The sequence below is a fragment of the Ovis aries genome, chromosome 14, assembly GCF_016772045.2.
Source record: "Ovis aries strain OAR_USU_Benz2616 breed Rambouillet chromosome 14, ARS-UI_Ramb_v3.0, whole genome shotgun sequence".
NCBI lineage: Eukaryota > Metazoa > Chordata > Mammalia > Artiodactyla > Bovidae > Ovis > Ovis aries.
Genome location: NC_056067.1, coordinates 14,669,413 through 14,684,315, shown reverse-complemented (window position 1 = coordinate 14,684,315; position 14,903 = coordinate 14,669,413). Strand labels below are relative to the sequence as shown.

The 14,903-nt window shown below is 36.4% G+C and overlaps 1 protein-coding gene across 2 annotated transcripts in view; it reads left to right on the top strand.

Moving 5' to 3' along the window:
- C14H16orf87 (chromosome 14 C16orf87 homolog) overlaps positions 1-14,511 on the top strand; it is a 39,891-nt gene extending 25,380 nt beyond the window's left edge. For both annotated transcript variants that reach the window (XM_060398302.1, XM_027977797.3), the window contains one exon: positions 8,176-14,511. In XM_060398302.1, coding sequence (XP_060254285.1) covers positions 8,176-8,294 — 119 coding nt within the window. In that variant the 3' untranslated portion in view covers positions 8,295-14,511. The remainder of the gene's footprint in view (positions 1-8,175) is intronic.
- Positions 14,512-14,903: the final 392 nt, after the last annotated feature.

The window sequence follows — 14,903 nt, the reverse complement described above, 5'->3', positions numbered from 1 at the left end:
TTTAGTTTGTAAAAGCATTTTCTCTCAGGTAGATACTTGATTTTTTTTTTAATCCATAAATTTAATTCTTATTGGAAAACTAAAGGCTTAAGTTAGGTAAATTCACTTTCCTATAAACTGATGATAGTAAAGTTCAGAGACAATAATTTGTGTATGACATCCTGAATAAGTCTGTTAAAATGGTTATACTTTTTTAAAAGATAAATCTAAATTCTATTAAGATTTATTTCAAACTATTATACTGTGAGTTTTAAAAATTTACTATTGAAAGTGTTCTTCAGTATGAATTTTCAGTGTTCTTTAGTATCCAAAAGCTAAGGTAGATTCTTCTTGGATAATAAAGGTGAATTCTTCTTTGTCTAAAACATATTCATTTTCTCCTTATAGATTTTCTCTTTTCTTTGGATAACTAGTGTACCTACCAATAACCATCCACCATGATGTTTTTAACCATCAACTTAAACTTCAGCTTCTTTTTCTTTGATTTTTGTTTATCTTTTAAAAAACCTTTTATTGTGGAAAATTTTTTAAATTACACAAATTAAAAAGAATGGTATAATGAACCCCCATATGCCCATAATTTCAAGCCAGTAATTAAATGAAAAAGATAGTTCCTTTCTATAATTCTTTTAAAATCTCTATCAAGTAAATCAACTATACTTTAATTAAAAATAAATAACAATGTTATTAGACATCAAAAAAACCTCTGTTAGAATAATTTCATCTTCAGTTAAATGCGTTTATAATTTCTTATGTTATTTGTGAGCTACGCTTTACTTTTTTCAGGCATTCAGTCTTAAGTATTCAGGTATTCACCCATAAATATATTTTAGACACTGAGAATTTCTTACTGTTCACCGTTTCTCCCTGTTTTGTGTGTTTCTATTTAAATATCTATTTGAATAAAATTACTACTGTTAGTGTAAATCACTTCATCTTTTAGCTTTTATCAAAGTTAAAGATTTCTTAATATCATATGGCTAAAGGATTAAGGTTAATGTCTTTGACCATATTCTGTGAAGACTGTGCTTAGATACTCCTTAATTCCTTGGCTAATTTTACTACTTATTCTCTTTTCTTCTGTTATGCTGATCTTCCAGAGAGTTTAAGTTTTCTTCTCAGTTTGAATGTGCTTCTTTAATAATGGGGTGACCAGAAAATATATGCCAAAGACTATTTCAACAGGGAAACTAGGTAAAGGAAAGTCTAACAGAGAAAAAAGAGAAAAGGAAAATACTGTTTGGCCCAGAAAACAGAACATTCTTTACAGTTGAAGTAAAAAGACCATAATTCAAAGAATGGAAAAGGAATGCTTCTGGTGGTGGGTCACAGGAGATGAGAAAATAGATAATGACAGTCTTTTCTTTGGGGAAATGAAGACTCTGTAGTTCTGGTTCTCATTGTGCAGGTTTGAATCTTTTATTTTGTGTTAACTTGAAAACAGAAGTATTTATTTGGCTATACATTTTTTTCAGATATTTTCAGTTGTAGAAAAGTTTTAAGAAAGCTGTTTCTAGAGTAAGATATGCTTTTACTGCAAACAAGGAAGACGTCAAAGCAATTTTTGTATAATAAAATGGAATCTTTTAATGTAGGTCAGGAACAGGGGCAGTCAGCAAGCTTTTTATGTAAAGAGCCAGATAATATTTTAGGCTTTCTGGGCTATGAAGTCTCTGTCAAAGCCACTCTGCTCTGTCATTGTGTCTGGAAAGCAGCCATAGAAAATATGTAAATGAATGGGCATGGCTGTGTTCCAGTAAGACTTTATAAAAACAGGTTGCAGACTAGATTTTGCTCTTGGGCTGTAGCTTTCAGTCCCTGAAGGCACACCATGTTCTCTGAATATAATACTGGTGGGAAATACGAACCTTTAAAATGTCTATATATTTTAGAATAGACTTCTTTGATATACTTCTTATTGTTTGCTGCTGCTCCTGCTAAGTCACTTCAGTTGTGTCCACTCTGTGCGACCCCATAGACGGCAGCCCACCAGGCTTCTCCGTCCCTGGGATTCTCCAGGCAAGAACACAGGAGTGGGTTGTCATTTCCTTCTCCAATGCGTGAAAGTGAAGTCGCTCAGTCGTGTCTAACTCCTAGCGATCCCATGGACTGCAGCCTACCAGGCTCCTCCATCCGTGGGATTTTCCAGGCAAGAGTACCGGAGTGGGTTGCCGTTGCCTTCTCCTCTTATTGTTTAGTAGCCACTTAAATTCAGTATCCCTGCTCATACGACGCTTAAAGAATTTGAAGGAAGCTTTACTTTTATTTTTGGAAAACCTTATAATGTGTCTAAAAGCACATTTTTAATTGACTTTATTTTTTATACTTTGAAAAAAATAGAAGAATGAAAGGAAATCTTTTTAGACATCTAGGTAACAACATTATCATAAAAGCCAATCATTAAACTTAATTTTTGGTTGGTTTAAAACAAGTCTTCATTTTATATGTGGGGGTATGATTATTCTGGATATTAGTAATGTAAGAGTGACATTTTCACTGATTAAAATTTATTAACCAATTTTGAATATCTTATTAATGAACATAGATAATTAAGGTAGACTTCAAGTTAAAGATGGTAGATTGAATAAACACATCTAGCTCTGTTCTCTCCCCAAACCCTAGTAAAGTAGGAAAGGGACTTTTTGGCAAAGTTCCACAAGAAGAGGGAATAGGAGAAACAGCAAAATTCTGGAAAGTAATAACTTCTTTAGTAGACCCAAGAAACCTAAATTGTAAGCTCCTTTGAGAAAAGCTAAGAAAGAAACTTTTTCTTGTTTTACATCTTCCTTAAGGTCAGCAATTTTTGGCACGAGTTAAGTCGAAGTGTAGAGGTGAAGGTGAGGCTAAAAAACTTTATTTGAAAGTCTTTTTTTAATACCTTGCTAGGGCTGTTTATCCTTTGATAAAAGATAAGGCAAAAGAGTTTCTGGTCTCGGAAATAACCAGGCATCATTGAGGGCAGGGCTATCAAATTAAAATGAGGAAAGTTAGGTAAAAATTAGAGATGTAAATATTGGGTTCTCCAATCAGGCTTTCACAAAGGAAAAAAACAGTAACTTGGATGAGTTTTTCCAGGGTGAAAAAAAAATGAAAACTGCCATTAATATTCTTTGTAAGAGAAGTTGTGGTAGTAATGAAACAAAAAGGAATTTCCTTTTTCTTAAAAGGAAATTGAAGATGTCAAAAAAGTACCTGGAAAATGAACTTTAAAATGAGAATCTTATATATATATATATCTATATAAAATATGTAACTTTAAAATGAGAATCATATATGTGTGTATGTGTATAGATATGTCTATATGATTTGCAAAAATGGCAAACTTTAACAGAAATCTGATAGATAAAATTGAAGAAATGTACCAGAATGTATACCAGTAGGAAAAGAGATTAAAAATAGAATAGGAAACATAAGAAATTTAGAGGACCAATTTGAGGTCAACATATGTAAATAATTGATGTTGCAGAAAAGAACACAGACGATGAAAGAGAAGGAAGCCATCAGTGAAATAATTTGAGTAATTTTCCCACACCTGAAGGACACTGAATTTCTGTATTGAAATACCCCACCAAATTAAGTGGATGGTTAAAACAAGATATTATACAAAATTATATCATCATAAATTATCTCTCTTTGGTTAAAAGGAAAATCCTTCAAGTGTTCAAAGGAAATAATCAAAATGGTACAGTGAAATACTATCCAGCAAGGAACAAGCTACTTGTGTATGAGCAACATCAACGAATTTCAAAAGCATGTTGAATGAAAGAAGCTAGACACAAATAGTACATATTATACAATGCCACGTATATGATGTTCAAGAACAGGCAAAATGAATCTATGGTGGTGGAATAATATTTCTGGTAGGGTGGTGAGGGATTGGCTGGAGAGAATGAGAAATTTCATATCTTAAATTGTGGTGTGGGTCATCCAGTTGTACACTTAAGATCGTATATTTCATTTTAGGGAAATTAGCAACAACTTAAAAAATAACTATAAAAACTGGTATAGAATTTTCTTAGCAGTGGCACCAGTATTTGCAATATAGTATTTTGCCTTTAAATACTAAGAGGAAATCTTCAGGTCTTTACTTAATCACACTAGTAACTAGTGTGAAGAAAGACTCAAGACACTTTCTAATATTTAGGATCTCAAAAAATTTGCTACCCATACTCCCTTTCTCAGGAAGCTACTGCAAGATACATGGCATCAAAATGAAGGCGTAAACCAAGAATGTATCCTGAACTTAGAACACAGGGTCCAACTCAAGAGAGAGATAAGAATCTCCAGCATGATGTTGACGAGAGATCTCAACATGATAATTGTGCAGTAGGCCTAGAAACCAACCATGTCAGATTGGAGTATAGCAGAAGACTTTCTTGAAGAAATTCTTCAAGAAGATAAAATTGTTATATGTAAACATTCTGAAAGATTTATCCAACGAGGAGAGAGTTTGGGTTCAGTTAGTAATGAAAACTAAGCAAATGAAGAAAGAGAATCTTTTCAGGGAAAACAATGTACAGGAAAAGTGAAATAATTTACGTAATGAATAATGTAAGCACAATATTGATCTCATCAAAATGATAATATAACTGTAATGGGAAGATGTGATAAAAGTATGATGGCAAGAGACAGAAAACAATAAATCCTAATTTTTCATGGTGGAAAGTCAGTTTATAATGCCTGAAAACAGAAGTCCAAGATGTTGCATCAGATAAATGCTGTTAAAGTGCTGCACTCAATATGCCAGCAAATTTGGAAAACTCAGCAGTAGCCGTAGGACTGGAAAAGGTCAGTGTTCTTTCCAATCCCAAAGAAAGGCAATGCCAAAGAATGTTTAAACTACCGCACAATTGCACTCATTTCACGTGTTAGGAAGATAATGCTCAAAATCCTCCATGCTATGGTTCAGTCATATGTGAACCGAGAACTTCCAGATGTTCAAGCTGGGTTAAGAGAAGGCAGAGGGACCAGAGATCCAATTGCCAACATATGCTGGATTGTAGAAAAAGCAAGGGAATTCCAGAAAAACATCTACTTCTGCTTCATTGACTACGCTAAAGTCTGACTCTGTAGATCACAGCAGACTGTGGAAAATTCTTAAAGAGATGGAAATACCAGACAACCTTACCGGCCTCCTGGGAAACCTGTATGCAGGTCAAGAAGCAACAGTTAGAACTGGACATGGAACAACGGACTGGTTCAAAATTAGGAAAGGAGTGCATCAAGGCTGTATATTGTCATCCTGCTTAGTTAACATATGCAGAGTACATCATGTGAAATGCCAGGCTGGATGATTCACAAGCTGGAATCAAGACTGCTGGGAGAAATATCAGTAACCTAAGCTGAGTGCCAAAGAATTGATGCTTTTGAACTGCGGTGTTGGAGAAGACTCTTGAGAGTCCCTTGGACTGCAAGGAGATCCAGCCAGTCCATTCTGAAGGAGATCAGCCCTGGGATTTCTTTGGAAGGAATGATGCTAAAGCTGAAACTCCAGTACTTTGGCCACCTCATGCGAAGAGCTGACTCATTGGAAAAGACTTTGATGCTGGGAGGGATTGGGGGCAGGAGGAGAAGGGGATGACAGAGCATGAGGTGGCTGAATGGCATCACTGACTCGATGGACGTGAGTCTGAGTGAACTCCAGGAGTTGTGATGGACAGGGAGGCCTGGCGTGCTGCGATTCATGGGGTCGCAAAGAGTCGGACACGACTGAGCGACTGAACTGAACTGAAGATATACAAATGACAGCACCTTTAGGGCAGAAAGTGAAGAGGCACCTAAAGAGCCTCTAGATGAAGGTGAAAGAGGAGAGTGAAAATCTGGCTTAAAACTCAACCTTCAAAAATTAAGATCTTGGCAAATAGATGGGGAAACAATGGAAACAGTGACAAAGTTTATTTTCTTGGGCTCCAAAATCACTGCAGATGGTGACTGCAGCCATGAAATTAAAAGATGCTTGCTCCTTAGAAGAAAAGCTATCACAAACCTGGGCAATGTATTAAAAAGCAGAGACATTACTTTGCCAACAAAGGTCCATATAGTCAAAGCTATGGTTTTTCCAGTAGTCGTTTTCTGATATGAGAGTTGGACCATAAAGAAGACTGAACGCCAAAGAATTGGTGTTTACCAACTGTGGTGTTGGAAAAGACTCTTGCGAATCCCTTGGCCAGCAAGGAGATCAAACCAGTCAATCCTAAAGAAAATTAACCTTGAATATTCATTGGAAGGACTGATGCTGAAGCTGAAATTCTTGATATTTTCCTGACTTGGAGAGCTGACTAATTAGAAAAGACTGATGCTTGGAAAGATTGAAGGCAGAAGGAGAAAGGGACAACAGAATGATATGGTTGGATGGCCTCAAGGAATCAATGGACATAAGTTTGACCAAGCTCTGGGAGATGGTGAAGGACAGGGAAGCCTGGCATGCTTCAGTCCATGGGGTCACAAAGAGTCAGACACGACTGAGTGACTGAACAACAAAAGCAACTATATACATGTTTAACTGATTAAAAATCAAAGCATAATAAAAAATCCAGACAAAAGTAGAATCATAGTCAATCAGTCAGTTCGGTCGCTCAGTCGTGTCCAACTCTTTGCGACCCCATGAATCGCAGCATGCCAGGCTTCCCTGGCCTTCACCAACTCCCAGAGTTTACTCAAACTCATGTCCATCGAGTCAGTGATGCCATCCAGCCATCTCATCCTCTTTCGTCCCCTTCTCCTCCCGCCCCCAATCCCTCCCAGCATCAGGGTCTTTTCCAATGAGTCAGCTCTTTGCATGAGGTGGCCAAAGTATTGGAGTTTCAGCTTTAGCATCAGTCCCTCCAAAGAAATCCCAAGGCTGATCTTCAGAAAGGACTAGTTGGATCTCCTTGCAGTCCAAGGGACTCTCAAGAGTCTTCAACACCATACTTCAAAAGCATCAATTCTTCAGCTCTCAGCTTTCTTCACAGTCCAAGTCTCACATCCATACATGACCACAGGAGAAACCATAGCCTTGACAAGACCTTTGTTGGCAAAGTAATGTCTCTGCTTTTCAATATGCTATCTAGGTTGGTCATAACTTTCCTTCCAAGGAAAAAAAAGTCTTTTAATTTCATGGCTGCAATCACCATCTGCAGTGATTTTGGAGCCCTCAAAAATAAAGTCAGCCACTGTTTCCCCGTCTATCTCCCATGAAGTGATGGAATCAGATGCCATGATCTTTGTTTTCTGAATGTTGAGCTTTAAGCCAACTTTTTCACTCTCCTTTCACTTTCATCAAGAGGCTTTTAGTTCCTCTTCACTTTCTGCCATAAGGGTGATGTCATCTGCATATCTGAGGTTCTTGATATTTCTCCCAGCAGTCTTGATTCCAGCTTGTGCTTCCTCCAGCCCAGTGTTTCTCATAATGTACTCTGTATATAAGTTAAATAAGCAGGGTGACAATATACAGCCTTGACATACTCCGTTTCCTATTTGGAACCAGTCTGTTGTTCCATGCCCAGTTCTAACTGTTGCTTCCTGACCTGCATACAGATTTCTCAAGAGGAGGTAGGTCAGGTGGTCTGGTGTTCCCCTCTCTTTCAGAATTTTCCACAGTTTATTGTGATAGTAGAACCTGAAAAAGTAATTTGTAAGCCACAAAGATGTTAATCATGATTTTAGCTGGCTTGAGATAAATAGGTGGTTTTTCTTTTCTATTTTAGTTTTCTGTGTTTAAAAAAAAAATTCTGCCATGAACTTTTATTACATTTGTAATCAGATGGGGCAAAGTAGAAATAAATGTTGGTTATTCTTATTTTCTGTAGCAGGGCTAAGGTGAAGAATTTATTATATTCATAAAGGCACCATTAATGTTCAGAAGGAACCTTATTTATGGTGAGGAAATTCATTTTGATTGAGACAGGGAGCTCATGCTACTGAGAAGAAAAATATTTGAGATTCTTACAGAAATATTAGATGTGTGTATAGAAATATATATCCAGTCTCTATTTAGTCTTAGAATTAAGTTCGTGCATTTTAGTAACTCCTTTGTATAATTTTAATATTTCAGTTTAGTAACATACTTTATACCATTTAGTATGCATCATAGTATTATGTATAGTATTTATTGTCATTTAAAGAAATAGTGAAAACTTAAATTACTGAATCTACTGCCTTTATGTTAAAAGCTTTCCCTTTTTCTTTTAACAGAGAAACAGGAAAAGGAAATTGACATCTATGCTAACCTCTCTGATGAAAAGGCTTTCGTGTTTTCAGTCGCCTTGGCAGAAATAAATAGAAAAATTATTAATCAAAGACTTATTCTCTGATATTTGTCTGCAAAATGTGTTGAAACTTTCTTCAGGATTACATCAGCAAATTCTCAAAACAGTTGTGGACTCTCAGGAGCATTTTGATTGCATCAATAAGGGCCATTGATTGTTTTTTTCCTTATCATTTAGCCTGTGCCACACTTTGGGAGTGAAGCTATAGGCTTGGACTGTTTTGGGATTTCCTTGTTTACCAAGGAGTATTGTCAGTGTTTGTGTTTGGGATATAGTGAATTTACTCCAAAAAAGAAAAAAAAGTAAACAAACTGGTTGACTGTTAAAGAATTAAAGGATAGGGTTGAGAGTGGAAGTATGAAAACCAGAGAAATAAAATGATAGTTTTCAGGTTTGCCACCAGAGATGCAATATTTTAAATACTTTGAGAAAGAGTGACTTTTGAAAATATATATTTCAGATTTGAGCACTAACATTGCATATTTACAGTTCATTTAATAAATTGGCAATTGATATTTTATTGAATGGGGAATTAATATAAACTGTAAGTTTTGTCTTAAATTGATTTTTTTTGCGTTTTATTTTTATGACGTAAGGTATGGGTTATATTTTAGAAGCTACTTTCTAGACAGTTTGGAAGTTTGGGTGCTATATATGAAGAAAAACATTTAAGGATATATCATACTTCAGATATAAACACTTTGTTTTCTTGAATGTAATTTATTTATTGGTTAAAAAAAACTTTTTTGCTCTCGAGATGGTGCCTGTTAACCTAAACATAGAATATATTTATTACATGCAAAATATTTCTTAGCCACTTTTAAGCAGTAATGTTTGTTCCGAATGGATGTTCATTTATACATCCGGAAAATTATTTAAGTTGTTACTTAACCTCACTCTGGAGGAAAAAGAAAATAAACCTATAATATTGAAACTAATAGATTAAATAGTGTGCTCTAAGCTTTTTGTTGTAGTGAAATTTGTGAACTGTATTTAAATTATTAATTTCCTAGTGTTAATGATAATTGTTTATAGTTGATTTGTTTTATACTTAATGCTTTTGCATTTTTGTATATCAATTTTGTGCTTAACACATTCAAACTTGGTAATGACTTTCCTTATTTTAAGTTGGTTGTGGCCTCTCCCACCTCCCCGCCACCCCCCAAATCTGTTTGGAAATTCTAAAGCCTTATTAGGGAAGGTAGCAGCAGTTATACTTGCCCTTGCTTAAGGGAGAATTTCCCTTTCAACGACAGCATTGTCAGCTTCAGGCTGTTTCTCTCGTTACTGCTCAAAGGAAAAGAGGTTTACAATTTTTTTTCTTTATTTAAATGGTAGCCAGCAGAGGGAGCTTAAGAGGTACTCTAGGTAGGATATAGGATTTTTCCTAAGAATTCCTTTTCCCTCAATCTCCATATTTACCTCCAAGTACTACTACATTTATCTTTTATGCATTTTAAAACCCTGGTAATAAAGTTTATTCCCAGGAATGTTAATGTGACTTTTATCTATGAAATAAAATGATAAGAAACTTTCATTTTGAGAAAAAAAGTTATATGATTAATATCTTAAAATGCTTATGAACTTATATAGGCATACCTCCAAGATATTGTGGGTACAAATCCAGACCCCTCCAATAAAGCAAATATTGTGATAAAGCAAGTCACATGAAATTTTTGGTTTCCCAGTGCATGTAAATGTTATGTATATATTGTATGATACTATAATTTATTGTGTACAATAGTATTATGTCTTTAAATATATATATACGTACACCTTAATTTTAAAAAATACTTAATTGCTAAAAACTGCTAACCATCATTTGAACCTTCAGGGAGTCTTTGCTGGTGGAGGATCTTAGCTTGATGTTGATGACTGTTGACTGATCCAGGTGAAGGCTTAAGGTGGTTGTGGCAATTTCTTAAAATAAGACAATAATGAAGTCTGCCTCATTGACTGCCTCTTCCTTTCATGAACGATTTCTCTGTAGCATGTGATGCTGTTTGAAAGAAGTAGAACTTCTTTCAAAATTGGAGTCAGTCCTCTCACCTTTATTACCCTGCTTTATTAACTAAGTTTATGTAATATTCTGAATCCTATGCTGCCATTTCAACACTCTTCACAGCATCTTAAGTAGGGGTAGAGTTCATGTCAAGAAACCACTTTCTTTACTCATTTATACAAAGCAGCTCTTCATCTGTTAAAGTTAGATCATGAGGTTGGAGCAATTCAGTCACATCTTTAGGCTCCACTTACAATTTTAGTTCTCTTGGTGTTTCCATCACATCTTGGTTACTTCGTCCACTGAAGTCTTGAACCATCCATGAGAGTTGGAATCAACTTCTTCCAAACTCCGATGTATGTTGATATTTTGACTTTTAATGATGATTCACAATGTTCTTAATGGCTTCTAGGATGGTGAATCCTTTCTACAAGGTTTTCAATTTATCCAGACCTATCAGAGCACTCACTGCCTATGGCAGCTATAGCCTTATGAAATATATTTCTTAAATGGTAAGTCTTGCAAGTTGAAATTACTCTTTGATCCATGACCTACAGAATGGATGTTATGTTAGTAGACATGAAAACAATATTAATCTTGCTTGTACATCACCATCAGAGCTCTTTGGTGACAAAGGTGCATTGTCAATGAGCATTAATATTTTGAAAGGAATCTTATTCTGAGGAGTAGGTCTTAATAGTGAGCTTTAAACAGTAAATCATGTTGTAAACAGATGTGCTGTCATCCAGGCTTTGTTTTTCCATTTGTAGAGCACAGACAGAGTAAATTTAGCATAATTTTAAAGGGTCCTAAAGGTTTTCGAATGGTAATGAGCTTTGGTTTCAACTTTCAGTCACCTATTGCAATAACCCCAAATAAGAGAGTCAGCCTGTCCTTTGAAGCTCTGATAGCAGGCATTGACTTCTCTTTACCATGAAACTCCTAGGTGGCATCTTCCAATATAGGCTGTTGGTCTACATTGAAAATTTATCGTTTTGGTGTAGCCATCTTCATTAATTATCTTAACCTAGGTCTTCTGGATGACTTGTTAACAGCTTCTACATCAGCATATGCTGCTTCACCTTGCATTTTTATGTTATAGAGACAGCTTCTTTCCATAAGCCTCATGAACCAACGTCTACTACCTTCAAGCTTTCTTCTGTGGCTCCCTCACTTCTTGGCCTTCACAGAACTGAAAAGAGTTAGGCCCTTGCACTGGATTATGTTTTGGCTAAATGTGGCTGGTTTGATCTTCTGTCCATATGGAAGATCTTCATATCGGCCATAAGGCAGTTTCCCTTTTCATTTATGTGTTCACTGGAATAGCACTTTTAATTTCCTTCAAGAAATTTTCCTTTGCACTCACAACTTTGCTAACTGGTGCAAGAGGCCTAGCTTTCAGCCTATCTTGACTTTGGACATGTTTTTCTCACCAGGCTTAATTATGTCTAGTTTTTGATATAAAATGAGAGACCTGTGACTTCCTTTCACTTGAACCATTAGTGTCCTTTTAGAGACATTAACTGACCTAATCTTAATATTGTGTCTTGGAGGCCAGGGGAAAGGTGGGAAGACGGAATGATTGGCTGGTGGAGATGTCAGAGACAACCTGTTTAAAGCTGAAGACCCCTTAGAGGAAAGTCATGTTAAAATAGTCACTGGAAGGACTTCCCTGATGGTCCAGTGGTTAAAACTCACTGTTTCCACTCCAAGGGGTGCAGGTTCAATCCCTGGATGGGGAACTAAGGTCCCATATGCTGTACTGCATAGACTTAGACTTAGAAATTTAGCCAAAGTAAATTCACATGTCTTTAAGTTTCAGAAATACTTAAAAAATAATGGTAGGTATCCCATGACATCTGTTCAGTTCAGTTGCTCAGTCGTGGAATTTTTCAAAAGATTCCAAGATAATTCTGATATGCATCTGGATTTTAAAAAGTGATTACAGGTTTTTCTATTAAATGCTAGTTTTGGTGGTATAGAATTCTATAAGTTTTCTGTTGACAGTCATGATACAATGATACAACGGTCAGTTCAATCACTCAGTCGTGTGTGACTCTTTGTGAACCCATGGACTACAGCACGCCAAGCTTCCCTGTCCATCACTAACTCCCAGAGCTTGCTAAAACTCATGTCCATTGAGTTGCTGATGCCATCCAACCATCTCATCCTCTGTCATCCACTTCTCCTGCCTTCAGTCTTTTCCTGGCATCAGGGTCTTCTCCAGTGGGTCAGTTCTTCGCATCAGGTGGCCAAGGTATTGGAGCTTCAGCATCAGTCCTTCCAATGACTATTCAGGACTAATATGTAGGATTGACTGGTTTGATCTCCTTACTGTACAAGAGACTCTCAAGAGTCTTCTCCCAACACCACAGTTTGAAAGCATCAGTTCTTTGGTGCTCAGCTTTCTAAGGTCCAACACTCACATCCATACATGACTACTGGAAGAATCGTAGCTTTGACTATACGGACCTTTGTCGGTAAAGTAATGTGTCTGTTTTTTCATATGTTGTCTAGTTTCTCATAGCTTTTCTTCCAAGGAGCAAATGTCTTTGAATTTCATGGCTGCAGTCACCATCTGCCGTGATTTTGGAGCACAAGAAAATAAAATCTGTCACTGTTTCCATTGTTTCCCCCTCTATTTGCCATGAAGTGATGGGACTAGATACCATGATCTTAGTTTTTGAATGTTGAGTTTTAAGTCAGGTTTTTCACTCTCCTCTTTCACTTTCATTGAGACTCTTTAGTTCCACTTCGCTTTTTGCCACAGGGTGTTGTCATCAGCATATCTGACGTTATTAGTATTTCTCCCAGAAATCTTGATTCCAGCTGGCGGTCCATCCAGCCTGGGATTTTTCATGATGTACTCTGAATATAAGTTTAATAAGCAAAGTGACAATATACAGCCTTGACATACTCCTTTCCCAATTTGGAACCAGCCTGTTGTTCAGTGTTCGGTTCTAACTGTTGCTTCTTGACCTTCAATACAGATATCTCATGAGGCAGGTAAGGTGGCCTAGTATTCCCATCTCTTTAAAGTTTTCTACAGTTTGTTGTGATCCACGCAGTCAAAGATTTTGGCATATTCAATAAAGCAGAAATAAATTTTTGGGACTCTCTTGATTTTTCTATGATCCAGCGGATGTTGGCAATTTGATCTCTGGTTCCTCTGCCTTTTCTAAATCCAGCTTGAATATCTGGAAGTTCTTAGTTCATGTACTGTTGAAGCCTCACTTGGAGAATTTTGAACATTACCTTGCTAGTGTGTGAGATGAGTTTAATTGTGCAGTAGTTTGAATATTCTTTGGCATTGCCTTTCTTTGAGATTGGAATGAAAACTGACCTTTTCCAGTCCTGTGACCACTGCTGAGTTTTCCAAATTTGCTGGCATATTGAGTGCAGCAATTTAACAGCATCATCTTTTAGGATCTGAAATAGCTCAGCTAGGATTCCATCACCTCCACTAGCTTTGTTTGTAGTGATGCTTCCTAAGGCCCCCTTGACTCCAGACTCCATGATGATTGGCTCTAGGTGAGTGATCACACCATTGTGGTTATTTGGATCATTCAGGTCTTTTTTGTGTAGTTTTTAAGAGTCGGACGTGACTGAGTCACTTCACTTTACTTCACTTCTGTGTTTCTTGACATCTGTTTCTTGCTAAAAGTACTATTAGAAGTGATTTTCCTGAGATAATTATAATAGAAAAATAACTTTCTAAATTTTGGTAGTTACACTTGCTTTTCTAATTCTGTATGTAGAAAGGTCTTAGCAATATACTTAACTTTTACTTTCCTCTCAAGTTGCATCTTTTTCCTTTAAATTTGAAGAAACTGAGCTCTTTATGTACTTCATAATAAAGCATCAATCAAATTTGTTTGATTCTGCATACAAAATATGCTCAAGATACAGTCACTCACATTGCAAATTTAATGTGTTCCTCCCTAAAATATTTCTCTATTATTTTTTGAAATTCCTTTAAAATTATTATTAATATTTCGGTACTTCCATGGCAGTTCAGTGGTTAAGATTGCAGCTTCCACTTCAGGGGGCTCCAGTTTGGTACGTGATTGAGGAAGTGAGATCCCACATGCCATGCAGCATGGCTGAAAAAAAGAAAAATGTAAAAAGAAAAATTGCTATTTCCAGTCTACCTTCTGGTTTTGGTTTGATGCCTTATTTTCTTGAAATCTCACTAGCGTTTTCTATCTTTTTAGCCTTTAGAACATTTTTTAAAATAAATGAATCTCATTACAATTAAAACTTTGTGTGTGTAGCTGGTTCCCCCCCCCCTCCCCCTGCCTTAATACTGTTATATTCCTTGTTTTTGCATTTGGAGATATATGTAGTGTCTGTACGCCTGTTGTTGTTGTTCAGTTGTTAGGTTGGATCCAACTCTTTGTGACCCCATCACTGCAGTACACCAGTCTTCTCTGTCCTTCCTTATCTCCCAGAGTTTGCTCAAACTCATGTCCATTAAGTCAGTGATGCCATCTAACCATCTCATCTGTCGCCCCCTTCTCCTGCCTTCAATCTTTCCCAGCATCAGGGTCTTTTCCAGTGAGCTGACTCTTCACATCAGGTGGCCAAAATATTGTAGTTTCAGTTTCAGCACTAGTCCTTCCAGTGAATATTCAGAGTTGATTTCCTTTAGG